Here is a 14,355-nt window from a genome sequence, read left to right as displayed (position 1 = left end):
TTGATAGGCGACTCCTTCTACTTTATAGATGAATATCTTAACTGGGACTGTTAGACCATCTTAAGTGAAAATGTCTGTTAGATTTCAGTTTTGATGTCATTTGCTCACAACAATCAATATTAGGTATTTTGTGTCTATAAATTTACTAAAGTGCTTTACTATGTTTCATTCTGACAGTGTATTAATTCTGTAAATATTAGCAGTCCCAGTTTACTGTAGTATGTTCACCTGAATGAGATTTTCACTCTGCAGCGGAGTTTCATGTTCACCTGTTTTGACAATCTCCTAAGAATTAATCAGGGTATTGAGTATTATATTCAAATGTTTTATGTTTTCTATGTTATACTTTTTGACATATTCCACACGCACGAGAATCGTCTCATTTTTGGGTCTATGAAACGGAAACTGAATATAATCTAATTCAACAATAAGCAGCTTCAAACATACTTTGGCTGCAGTAATTATGCAGAGGGGAGAGGATTGCACAGCACAGACTAGCATAGAGAGAAACAGTAAACCAGTCTTCGGACTGAAGACTAGAACAACATCATTTTTTTGCAGCAGTGCGACGTTTATAAAAACTAACTCTTTTTAAGTGGTAAAATCATTATCTTAACTACGATACATCGAAGAAATCCAAGGGACAGTTCAATCTCAACATATAAAATATATATTTTTTTAAAAAGTCTGTAAACTGTGATAGATAGAAATACATACTTTCAATTAGTAATGAGAACGATTTTATGTATAGCAGTTATCTTTCATGCATTGAGTTTCACCATACATACATATAAGTATATATTTATATAATTTTGTAAGCACTTCACGCACTTATCACCACAAAAATGTCCATATCACCAAAAACATGTCTCTGATATCTAGCCTGTGTCAACACAACAGTTCTGTCTCCTCACTGCCGTTCATAGCTAAATAGCTTTCTGCCAACCTACAATCAGAAGGGCACAACCAACAAACACATGGTTTCAACAATTACTTACCATTTGAGAGAGTATGAATGGAAAGCATAACACTGTGGATGTCCTATAGTATCTATTTAATTAGCTAATTGGTTTTGGCTTAGTAGGCCACCACAGACAAATACTGTTGAAGAACCAAAATTTTTTCTCTTAATTTATGAATATTGTTCTGTCAAGCAGAAACACAAGAGTCGATTTAACCTTGTAAACTCTGATAAGGCTAAACGCCAGATTTAAGGCACAGTAAGGAGGCTTGATCAGTCGTTCACACGCTTGTCTGTCGTGTGTTTGTAGCATTACATGCTTGTCATTGTGCCTGACTGACAGTCCAGTCCAATTTATTTATACGCAGTGTGATTGTTATTAACGTTTAAAAACCACAGCAGCGATGTAGATGACGCTAAGACAAATGATTTAATATAAGACACGTGGGACCACAAATGTCAGGAAACACAACAAAAGTTGATGACAAGTGTTGAACAAGTGACATCACGAGGTGACGCATGCCGCCGCACGCGCAGCTTGTCGATCCTTCCTTCATCGATAGGGGCTGTGCAGCGCATCACTCTGCTAGTTTACTCTGTTTTCGTTCTTGTATTATTCGATGTGATACGATAGCGCTCGCGGTACAAGACTGCAACGAGTCTGTTTACATGTACGAAAACAGAGTAGCCTAGGGGAGCGACGTGTAGCAATGCCCCCTGCGATTGACAGCAGGATCGATAAGACCAGCTGCTGCGAGGTACGTCACCCGGTGAAGTCACATGTTCAATGTTTTTCGTCCACTTTTGTGGTTTTTCCCGAAATTTGCAGCCCCACGTGTCTGTAACTAAATTAGTTCTCTCAGGACCATATACGTCGCTTTGTGTGTATTCAAACATTAATAAAAATCACCCTGTACTGTGCACTCTTCGTCATTTGCTCCGACCACGTGTTGCAGGTCACTCTTTGAGTCACAGTTCGCGGAAGCCTACGCTACAGCCTTCATGACGAGTATGGGAGACACAGACAGTTGCCGAACACCTGTTGGAGCTCCCCTGCAGTCGTTACTGGGCTCCCGCCGCCTCCACGACGAGGCTGGCGGAGACAGGTGGAAGCAGTCAGCGACCACCTGTTGGAGCAGCGTCGTCGCCAGCTGGTGTTACTGCGGCCCCGCCGCCTCCATGACGAGGCTGGGAGACACGGGGGACGCGGCTTCTGCCTGGTAGCGGCGCCAGTGGCCGCTGCCCGTGGCTTCACGTGCAGGCTCGCAAGGCGTGTCCCGCACCACGTCGTCTACCGCGCCAGTGAAAACGTGGTAGTTGTACTCCGTCGTGTTGATACGGCCCAGCAGCAGCACCGGGTACACATTCGTCAGGAACCACAGCTCGTTTCGCGAAGCGTCCACCTTACAACAGACACATCAAGACATTGTGTAATTTATAGAATGTATTTCTATTTCACAAAGAACAGAGTGTTTGAGGTACGGTATCTGTGGTGTCACCGCCAGATACCACACTTGCTAGGTGGTAGCCTTTAAATCGGCCGCGGTCCGTTAGTATACGTCGGACCCGCGTGTCGCCACTGTTAGTGATTGCAAACCGAGCGCCGCTACACGGCAGGTCTAGAGAGACTTCCTAGCACTCGCCCCAGTTGTACAGCCGACTTTGCTAGAGATGGTTCACTGACATATTACGCTCTCATTTGCCGAGACGATAGTTAGCATAGCCTTCAGCTACGTCATTTGCTACGACCTAGCAAGGCGCCATTATCATTTGCTATTTATCTTGTGATGCATGTACCGTCAGACCGATGCTCACCAATTATGGATTAAAGTTAAGTATTCCAGAAGCTACGTACTTTTCTTCCTACTATAAACTCCTATAACTGTTCCAGTCCTCACGCCAGCCTGCGTGAGCTTAGACGCGTGCCTTTCGGCTACCAATCATGGTGGCTTGGCTGTCTTGCCAAGTCACAACAGTATCTTTCTCTGTAACTTACAAAATAATAAGTAAAATGAATATTTACTCTTCCTCCAGCGTTATGAATGTAGTTTATTTACTTACTAGCAGAGAAACCCGCCGTTGTCCAGGTATTTATTTATTGTTGTGCGTCCACGCACCGGCCGGGGTGGTCGAGTGGTTCTAGACGCTATAGTCTGGAACCGCGCAACCGCTACGGTCACAGGCTCGAATCCAGCCTCGGGCATGGATGTGTGTGATGTCCTTAGGTTAGTTAGGTTTAAGTAGTTCTAACAAGGGAACCTCTCCATCGCACCCCCCCTCAGATTTAGTTATAAGTTGGCACAGTGGATAGGCCTTGAAAAACTGAACACAGATCAATCGAGAAAACAGGAACAAGTTGTGTGGAACTATGAAAAAAATAAGCAAAATATACAAACTGAGTAGTCCATGCGAAAGATAGGCAACATCAAGGATAGTGTGAGGTTAGGAGGGCTGTGGTCCTGTGGTTAGCGTGAGCAGTTGCGGAATGAGAGGTCTTTGGTTCAAGTCTTCCCTCGAGTGAAAAGTTTAATTTTTTATTTTCAGACAATTATCTGTTCGTCCGTCCTTACGATGCGAGGTAACTGCGCGGTAGTATGGGGACGCTACACCTGAACAACATATTCCTGTCATGTGACGCACATGCCGTCACCAGTGTCGTATAGAAAATATCAGACGTGTTTTCCTGTGGAGGAATCGGTTGACCTGTGACCTTGCGATCAAATGTTTTCGGCTCCCATTGGAGAGGCACGTCCTTTCGTCTACTAGTCGCACGGTTTTGCTGTGCGGTCGCGAAACACAGACACTAAACTTATTACAGTGAACAGAGACGTCAATGAACGAGGGAACAGATCATAACTTTGCGAAAATAAAGAAAGTAAACTTTTTACTCGAGGGAAGACTTGAACCAAGGACCTCTCGCTCCACAGCTGCTCACGCTAACCACGGGACCACGGCGCCCCTGAGCTCACACTATCCTTGATGTTGCCTATTTTGCTCATGGACTACTCAGTTTGTATATTTTGCTTATTTTTTCCATAGTTCTACACAACTTCTTCCTGTTTTCTCGATTGATCTGTGTTCAGTTTTTCAAGGCCTATCCACTGTGCCAACTTATAACTAAATCTGAGGGGGATGGGATGGGGAGGTTCCCTTGTAAGTTCTAGGGGACTGATTACCTCAGAAGTTAAGTCCCATAGTGCTCAGAGCCACAACACAGCCCTAATTGGCTCGTCCTGAGTATCATCGCCGTTCACATGAAATGCTGGATACGAACACTTGGGTGCAGGCTACGTGCTATAGACGAGCGTAGAGAATTATCGAAAAGCGCAGGTGGCTGCCTTCTATGACAATGGTTTTGGAAATTTGGTATAACGCTACTAAAAATGTCCAAGTTGGAGCGGCGACTTTGTAAAGAAGTACCTGGAAGGTGTAGCTAAATGTGCAAAGAAAACAGTTTTCGTTTTCATTGCAGTTTCCATTTCACCACCTATCGTTCCTCACTCTCCGAACAACCCTCGTATATTTCAGGAAATATGATGCCATAAACATTAAGCACATGGCTAGACGCTGCGTGGGACGGGCGTGGGTGCAAGTGGTTCATATGGCTCTGAGCACTATGGGAGCATCTTCACTGCCCCTGCAGAGTGCGGCTGAGAATTGCCATGAAGAAGAAAGTGCGTGGCAGTTGTGTTAGGTGGGCTGCATTCATTAAGGCGAAGCACCTCAGCGGGCCCTCATACTTGGCGGGAGACATTGTTGTTCTAGGCACCTTTACTCGCCCTCAGAGCGCTCGCAACTGAAAAGAACGTCTTGCTGGATGTACTAGAGACACTGCCCAAAACGTCTGTGAAAAGCCTCGTCAGATTTTCACAGTGGTTTCTATTTCGCGACCAATCATTCCTCACTTTCCGAATAGCCCTCGTATGTCGTACACTGATATAATTTTGCAGGTACATTCAGCGGCATACGCGGATACCGTCTGCCAAATTCGTTGCGAGTAGAGTGGGTAACAAAGATGTAGTAAATTTAAAGGCCATGCATGATGTGGCAGTTTTTTCACGCGTCTCATTGTTTATGACATAATAGCCCATGAACAACGTGTTGCACAACGATACAATTTTGCAGTTACATTCAATGTTATGAATGCATACTGAAATTATGACTTCATTCCTCATGAGGTACTTTTACTGCATGAACAGAGGAAAAATAGTAAGCGATAAACTTTTGCTTTCATCATTTTGTGGAAGTTGTCAACGAGAAAAAAAGTTCGCAAAGGTTTGAAATTATGTGTAAAGTTTGTAGGTAGTAGCTAAGTGCTCTCATTCACAAGTACTGGGTGAATAAAGTCTGCCAATGCACGCGCCGCGGGCTACGCTTCTTTTTCCTCCCCGCCCCCACACCTTTGATATTTGGGTGATTCTTACCACCACAGCGACTGTTGCAAGACAGTATAGTACATGCGTATGTCTATGAATATAAGTTCCAAGTTCGGTTACAATCAGTCCACTGGTTTAGGACGACATGTGGAAAGTACGTACACACACACATATCCATTTTTACTATATGTATGAATTACCGGAGAGTCACAGCAAGGAGCTATAATTTCTGAAATAGAACGTTATTTTTTCTATCGACTAGCTGACATTTATAAAACAACTGTGCAGAAACCAAAGTCTTATCTATTTTAGTTACGAATCTAGACATGTTGAAAGTCTTGGGTGTATGCTGTACATAAAGTTGCTGGAATAACGGAACGATAAGCGTGCTCGATGCACGGTTTGAAATCACCTGGGTTGGTGGGTTTGGTGAAAAACAGGCGTATTTACACTGAAGCTCCAAGGAAACTGGTATAGGCTCCGCACATCCAAATACAGAGATATGCAAACAGGCGGAATAGGGCGCTGCTGTCGGCAACGCCTATATAAGATAAGTGTTTGGCGCAGTTGTTAGATCGGTTACTGAACGTGGTGTTATAGTCAGTGCATGAGAGGTGGGACACAGCATCTCCGAGGTAGCGATGAAGTGGAGATTTCCCCGTACGACCATTTCACGAGTATACTGTGAATATCAGGAATCCGGTAAAACATAACATCAAATCCCCGTCACTGGGCCTGGAAAAACATCCTGCAACAGCGGGACCAACAGCAGTTGAAGAGAATCATTCAAGGTGACAGAAGTGCAATCCTTTCGCAAATTGATGTAGATTTCAATGGAGTCAAAGTGTCAGCATGCGAACCTTTCAACGAAACATTAGTGATACGGGTTTTCGGAGCCGAAGGCCCACTTGTGTACCATTGACGACTGCACGACACAAAGCTTTACGTCTCGCTTGGGCCCGTCAACACCGGCATTGGACTTTTGATGACTGGAAGCATGTTGTCTGGTCGGACGAGCCTTGTTCCAAATTGTATCGAGCGGATGGACATGTGCTAGTATGGGGACAACCTCGTGAATCCACGGACCCTGCATGTCAGCAGGGGAATCTTCAAACTTGTGGAGGCTCTGTAAAGATGTGGGGCGTTTGCCGTTGGAGTATAAGGGACCCCTTATACGTCTAGATACGACTCTGACAGGTGACATGTATGTAAGCATCATGTCTGATCACCTGCATCCATCCAAGTCCATTGTGTATTCCGGCAGACTTGGACAATTCAGCAGGACTATGCGACACCCCACGGACCAGAATTGCTGCAGAGTGGCTCCAGAAACACGTTTCTGACTTTAAACATTTTAGCTGGCCACCGAACTCCCAAGGCATGAATATTATTGAAAATATCTAGGATGCCTTGCAACATGCTGTTCAGAAGATGTCTCCATCCCCTCGTTCTCTTACGGATTTATGGACAGCGGTGCAGGATTCATGGTGTCAGTTCCCTCCAGCACTACTTCAGACATTGAGTCCATGCCACGTCGTGTTGCGACACGTCTGCGTGCTCACGGGGGCCCTACAAGATATTAGGCAGGTGTATCAGTTTCTTTGGCTCTTCAGTGTAGATATCCCCCCAAAAAAGAAATCTACTGGTGTTAACTCGGGTGTCCGTGTAGGCCATTCCCGATTTTGGCTGGTGTGTTGGTCCAACTACATACAGACAAGCGTCAGTTTGAAATTAAACCTGTTTCCACTGTTCCGCTTTGTAAGTAGACTGTCGCAGCTCCGTCAGTCTGGAACGCCCCATCTGCCTGACGCAAAAGTTCCATAACCCGACATGATCTTCCAATTAGATAGCAACCGGTTTAATATTCAAAGCAGATGAATCCCGTGTCTAAAACTGTACTTACTTCGAGTTTGAACAGTGAAATGTCATTGAGTTCCTCTCTTCTAGAACTACGACACTAGTAGCAGAGCGGCGAGTGTGGCGATCATGTTCAAAGCACCTTTCACATATTGTGCTCGTTGCCTGACCAATGTAGACTGTGACATACTGGTGAGGTATTCTGTACATTCCAGCCTTCCGGAATCCCAGATAGTCCTTCGCCTGAACGAGAAAAGCACAATACATCTTTCGCCCACCTAAAAAGATTTTTCTCGGTTCGGCAAAGGACAATCTGGGATTGCGGGGTGCTGGAATCTGTGGAATACGTCCCCAATGCGACAAAATCTACTTTGGTCAGACAACGAACACATGCGTGAGAGGTGTGTTCAACATGATCGCCACGCTCTCCTTTCACAACCTAGTAAGTCAGCCATGCCCGAGCATTGTATCTCCACAGGACATTCTATGGATTATTCTGTCGCGGAAAGTTTCGCCTCGACGAGGTTCTTTTGGAATTCAATTGTTAAGGAATCTGTGGAAATAAGGTACGCGGAATGTCGTATTAATCATGGTGTCGTCTTTCAACTGGGTAAGTCTTGGGAGCCGGTGATTTCTTTAATATCTGCGTAAAGGAAACATTTTATGACTAGTGACACATTTTATTAACTTGAAATCTGAATTTGAACTCCACAAGCCCGCATTCCTTCAGAGAGCTCACATGTAATATCACTGTTTCGCCTGCGCCTGCGAGCCTTAGATGGAGCAATATTCGCAGAGGACGCCATCCTCGACGTAGGTCGCTCATGCAGCGGCTGCTTTTATACATGCTCCTCAGCATCAATTTTGGTATGAAGTTAGTGACGTGAAGAGGGCTGCATGGTTGTTAGCCGAAATATCGTCGATGTCATACGGCTGGAACCCTGAAACTTCAAGGAAAAAGGAAGTAATCACTGTGTGATTTATCTGGAGAATGCAGGGGTGAGACGAAATTTGATAACTAAGGGAAGCAACATTCGTGACTGTGTGCTACGGAGAACTAGCTGTGGAGCAGAAACACCCACTTGGACAACTTCCTGCGATGCTTCGTCTTGGCAGTCTCCCGTAATCTCGTCAGGAGATTTCGGTGATATGCTCCTGTACGGAAAGCCTCTCACAAGCATAATCTGTTAACACCACAGCATGACAGTTCCAAAGGACACTGAGGATCACCTTCTCCGACGACGGTTAGATCTTTGCCTTTTTAGGTAGTGATGAATCCACATATTTCCACTGCTAGCATTTCTCCTGTCTCGGAATCATAGTGATAAATTCGGCAGAGGTCCATGGTGATCATAAATCTAAGGAAGTTATCTGTACTGGCGTGACAACTGCACAACATTTCTGCTTCTGGCTCGGTTCCATGGACTTTATGAATGGAATTGAGCAGAAAGCGAGGATTACCTAGTCCTGAGCATATGACATATAAGGACCACATATATTCACAGGTAATGGAATTGGCAGATTTCAGACCATTATTAAGATACTGAGAAATTACAGTTTGTCTACAAAAAAAGAGAGCTTACAAAACGTCTAAATGACTTGATGGGAGTACCTGGAACCGCAAAATGAATAACCTATTGTGGTAGATCAGAATTTTAAGTTTCACATGATCTCCTAGAATCGTTCAGATGAATTTCGGAATAGATTTTTTTTTTTTTTTTTTTTTTTTTTTTTTTTTTTTTTTTTTTACAAGGATGCGGTCGATTTGCTTCCCCATCTTTGCCTAAATGAACTACTCTCTTCCAAGGTTGTATACTGGTTTAGGTATGTTGATGAAGTTTTGTGCCTACGGACATACCAGAAAACTTCAAAAATTCCTCAAGCAGCTAAATTCTAAACACCACAGCAAAAAATTCGCAATGTATTTTTGAGATAAATGCATAAATTATTTAAAACTAACCATAGACATAGGTGACCATATTCATACTTTCAAGATTCATACGAAACCTGACACCACAGATATTATAATGCCTTCACTTCTCAACACATAGTGACCCATAAACATACTGTCTTTCTCTCAAATGGTTCAAATGGCTCTGAGCACTATGGGACTTAACTTCTGAGGTCATAATTCCCCTAGAACTAAGAACTACTTAAACCTAACTAACCTAAGGACATCACACACATCCATGTCCGAGGCAGGATTCTAACCTGCGACCGTAGCGGTCGCGCCGTTCCAGACTGTAGCGCCTAGAACCGCTCGGCCACCCAGACCGGCCTTTCTCTCAATATACATCACCTAACATCCATCCCCCCCCCCCCACCATAAGCAAAGATGACTTCCAAGGGGAACTAAATGCAGTCAGACAACTACCTACCCTCCTACCTTAGTGGACTCCGTAATGGACAAAAAGTAGGAACAACAGGTGCACTCACTTCTTTACCCTGTTCTCGACCCTCCACCTCAAGGACGCAATAAAAGGTGCACAATCCCATGTTTGGGAAAAGTCTCGCAGAAAATAGCCAGAAAACGTAAATTCAGGAAATGTAAAACATTATTTTAAAGGAACAAGTGTTCTACGCTTAATCCCATCCTGGTCATGTTGTAAATTACCCCTCTTACGCACAATGCCCATTTTTCCTTTATTTCAGTACTATAATTTCTCTTATCTTTTGAAATAATCACTTCAGTTACATGCTTCAGCTCACTAGTACATCTCATCTGCTTTTAATTTAGGACTTGTTAAAGACAAGATTATTTTGTTCAGCCACACCCTTGAAACAAGTCACCAAAGTTTATTGTTCGATTTATTTTCTCCTAAGATCAATTGTTGTTTGTAATGTAGTTCATTGGTTGAAGTGTCACGTATTTTCTCTTAGTTCAATAAACTTATTCGCATTTTCAATGAAATAATTCCTCTCGTTTTATTCCTAAATCTAACATTAACAGTCCTCTCATACTCTGTTGATTGTTAAAATCTTAAATCTTACAAAAAAATCACTACGTATTTATCTTTGTACTTAATGCAGAGGTAACAGTCGAAAACCGACTTGTGAAATAAGTAATAAATATTGTAGAATATTACATCGGTGTTGTGTGTATTTTCATTCATAATCTCTTGCTATAGGTCTTATGATATCGACACTTTATAAACATTAAATCTGTATTATTTAGGGCAAAACGAATCCTCAGATGTTTATTTAGCTCAGGTAAGAACGTCACAAAAACATGGAAGAAATTTCAAGAATGACAGCTATCCAAAATGTAAAAATATTAATTTTCTCAGAGTGACATGTAGAAACATTCCTATACACTCCTCACATGAAAAATTGAACGTAAAATTATGTTAATTGAGATTCACACAAACGTATTCAAGCTCCGCCCATGAATCAGGCAGAAATCCACCGCTGTACTTGTCGAACAGTTTATTGACTTTACTTCTTTATATGCTCTAACAGATATACACTAAGCATTCATATTTTTATCTGACATATTTTCTTAGAAACAAATCAAAAAGAGCTCCAGTCCCCCGGTTCCCATGAAAATGTTCGGGAACGTTTTTTGGTGTAAGCAAATTCTAAAACTGGAAATCCTCTCCCAAACGCCACGAACTGGAAAACCCTTTGCTCCACTCCGTGCTCTCTGGGTTTTGGATGAAATGAATTGAGCTTAATTACGATCTAAATCTCAAACAGCCCGCCCACTCAATGAACGGAAAGGTTTAAAATGTTTTTACGTGTATGGAAAAGAACGGGTTGTAGTAAGCACAACACACAAAAAATAACTTTCCCTCGGGAGACGTACCTCTGTTACTGTGTAACACCATCTCTGGCCTTGATAAAGGTGTAAATTCGACAGGTAAGAAGGGCCACAAGTTTTCTCAGTATGCTATAACCAGCTGAACCGAAGCACTGACGTTTATATCCCGTAGAGGTGCCAAACTGCGCGAATGTCAACTGCTACGAGGACCGTTCAATAAGTTATGCAACACATTTTCTCGCTGATAGCAGGTAGTTGCCATAGAGTTTCTTTTGGATTAAAACCAGAGCATCGCAGATATTCATAGACGCATTCAGGAGGTCTACGGAGGCCTGGCAGTGAACAATAGCACGACGAGCCATTGAGCAAGGCATGTGTCATCATAGCAACAAGGTCGCGCAAACCTGCCCGATCTCCTGCGTGCCGGCTGTGACACCTTCAATTCTGGAACGTGCGGACAGTCTCACGTGAAGTGCTCGACGGATCATAATCAAACACCTCACTTCTTAACTTGACATCTCTGTTTGCGCTTCTGACGCACTCACTTTCCAGTTGTGGTACAGAGAGCTGTACGCCTGCTGGGTTTCTCGCCGCCTAACGGAAGACCATAAAGAGCATCGAAGGACCACCTGCGCAAAATTGATTGAACAATTACGAGGATGATGGTGATAGCTTTTTGTCAAACATAACAGATGATGAAACATGGGTTCGTCACTTCAAACCGGAAACAAAATTGGAATCCATGAAGTGGTGTCACGTCACCTCTCCTTCGAAGAAAAAATTCATAGCTACACCCTCAGCCGGTAAAGCCATGGCTACCGTCTTCTGGGGCTTTTGAGGGGTTGTGCTGTTTGATACCCTCCCTTATGGTGCAACGATAAACCCTTTAATGTATTGTGCTAGCTTCAGGATATTGAAGGAACGACTTCAGCATGTTCGTCGCCATAAAAATGCAAATGAGGTTCTCCCTCTCCATGACAATGCGAGGTCCTACAGAATTTTGCGCACCTGAGAGGAACTCACAAAACTTCATTGGAACGTTGTTCCTCATCCACCCCACAGCCCAGTACTCGCACCTTCCAACTTCCATCTGTATGGACCACTGAAGGGTCTACTCCACTGGCAGCAGTACATGGATGATGGAGAGATTATTGATGAGGCAAGACGTTGGCTCTGACACTGAACAGTAGGGTGGTACCATGTGGGCATATGGCCCGTCCCAGTATGATGGCTTAAGGCCGTCGCACTGAACGGAGGCTATGTTGAAAAATAGGGTTTCCTAGCGAAAAGAGCGGGTAATAATGCGTATCGGAATCCTGAATAAAACCAACCTCATTTCAGAAAAAATGTGTTGTACTAGTTATTGAACGCTGGTTGTATACTTCACCCACTGAATCAAATCACGATTTTTCTGTGGGAGTAGGATCGGATCATTTAGTGCCACTCGAGGTGCAGATAACGCCTTGAGTGTTTGCCAAACCACAAAAGTTTAGGTGCAGCCTGTGAACACGGCTGTTGTTATCTTGGAAGTGTACACAGAGTCTCATCAGGGAGGTGTAGGAGATGCGACAACATTTGGTCACCAAGTATATTTAAATAAACATTGTGGTTCGTGTTCACTATAACCAGAATAAATGGGCAAAAGTCATGGTACGAATTCCCCTCACCGCCCTTCTCCCCACTCTGGAAAACATCATAGAAACACCTACAAAGTGAACCATGGCCCCCAGAGGGCTGTAGATTAAACGATTCATTGGGCCATCTGTGCAGTTTGCGCCTTGCATGATTTGGATTGAGGCAACAAACTTGTCGGACCACGCTACACGCCTCCAGCAAGATACTGTCCAGGTTCTGTATTGTTTAGCCCAATGAAGACGTGCAGATGTGATCAAATGATTACTGCAAGGGATTAGATTCAAATGTCCAATGCAAGCAGTTCTCTTCCCAAAGTTATCTCGAAGACTGGTGAAGATGGATTGACAATGAGAAGGAGTGACACTAATCTCCAGTACCTCTAGAACAGGGGCTTTTTACAGCCATTGGTCTTACTCCGTGTCACATGTCAGTGAGTGGTGTACTATTCCTTGTAGATACATCGGACCTTCCGTACCAGTGCACCAGCAAATCTAAAAATGTTACTAGCAGTGTGGTCATAGGATTGTCCAAACATCATAGATGCTTGCTTTCATTGTATCGCTTCTTTATATCAACTCATGTTACGCGCTAATTCCATACAACCGACTGGAACACGCACACCGCCTCAAGAGTCTGACATATGGTAGCAGCTGAGGTTCCGATGATCGCCTAGTATCAGTTGCAAAGTGCACTACAGGCAGATTTCTAAGAGCTAGTGTCAATAATCTAATCTATACTATAGTATCGTATAAACCCTGCGCATAATAACTGGATAGAGTATAGAGGACATAATTATACAAGACATAACCACAGCACATAATGATACAACAAGCTATAGGAAAATTTGTTAGATACTAATATCCTACTCAGGCATCTCAAAGGATTCTTTAATATTCATTTACTGCGAGCCCTTTCAATTTAGTTTTCTCCTGCCAGTTTTTTGCAGTAAGGAGCTTAGCTTTGTAATTTTTTTTGCTTTTCAGATAGGAGCTGTAAATGTTCTCTTTCTGCTCTGTCCTTTGGGTGCAGCATGATCACGTTTTCTCAGATTTCCACAAGTTCTTCAAAAAACCTCAGTCTTTTATTTTTCGGTGCACTTGGATAATTAATTTTTGTTACTGGTGAAGAAGAATACCATAAATCTGTATATTTCTTCAAAAGGTTATCAAAGATCATTTCATCTCCTCTTCCCTTAGTTGACAATAATATAGAAAGTATCAATTTGCAGCCCCTAGTCTGTCAACATGCACTCTTATGTATTCTTTCTTTTGCCCTCTTTAGGTAGCCCTCTATAGAAGCACTTTAGGTTCTTCGATTTTAATTGGTTGTCTCTTACAAAGTGTGAGGAGTAAAGGTTCATCATCTGCCAGACCACCTCCTGCAAATCTGACTGTAATGTCTTCCCTGTGGAAATTCACCATAATATTGTCCATGCAGGCATTCTTTCATACAGCACAGTTATTTGCACAATATAGGTCCATATTCAGGAATATCCTTGTGGCTTGGCCCCGGGTGTTTACCATTTATACTTTAAAATCACCACAGATAACAATTCTTGACTTAATCACCAAGAAATTTTTTAACTATTGACTCACATTTTTCAATAAAAAAATTACATATCAATCTAGAGACCTATACAGACTAACTACATTTTCATTTTCCAGTTTTGCACAACTAAACTCCCGATCCAATTCTGAGCAATATGTAGATAAATGAGTTTTGGAAAATTTTACTCCTTGTTTGTGAAAAATTCCAGCCCCATCATT

At 43.0% G+C, this 14,355-nt stretch overlaps 1 protein-coding gene across 1 annotated transcript in view; it reads right to left on the bottom strand.

The window, feature by feature from the left end:
* Nucleotides 1-654: 654 nt before the first annotated feature.
* Nucleotides 655-14,355, bottom strand: part of LOC126100873 (L-dopachrome tautomerase yellow-f2-like) — a 181,392-nt gene continuing 167,691 nt past the window's right edge. Inside the window, exon 6 of the mRNA XM_049911539.1 lies at nt 655-2,364. Coding sequence (XP_049767496.1) covers nt 2,119-2,364 — 246 coding nt within the window. The 3' untranslated portion in view covers nt 655-2,118. The remainder of the gene's footprint in view (nt 2,365-14,355) is intronic.

Source organism: Schistocerca cancellata, chromosome 9 (assembly GCF_023864275.1).
Source record: "Schistocerca cancellata isolate TAMUIC-IGC-003103 chromosome 9, iqSchCanc2.1, whole genome shotgun sequence".
NCBI classification, from domain to species: domain Eukaryota; kingdom Metazoa; phylum Arthropoda; class Insecta; order Orthoptera; family Acrididae; genus Schistocerca; species Schistocerca cancellata.
This window is presented reverse-complemented; position numbering and strand designations above follow the sequence as displayed.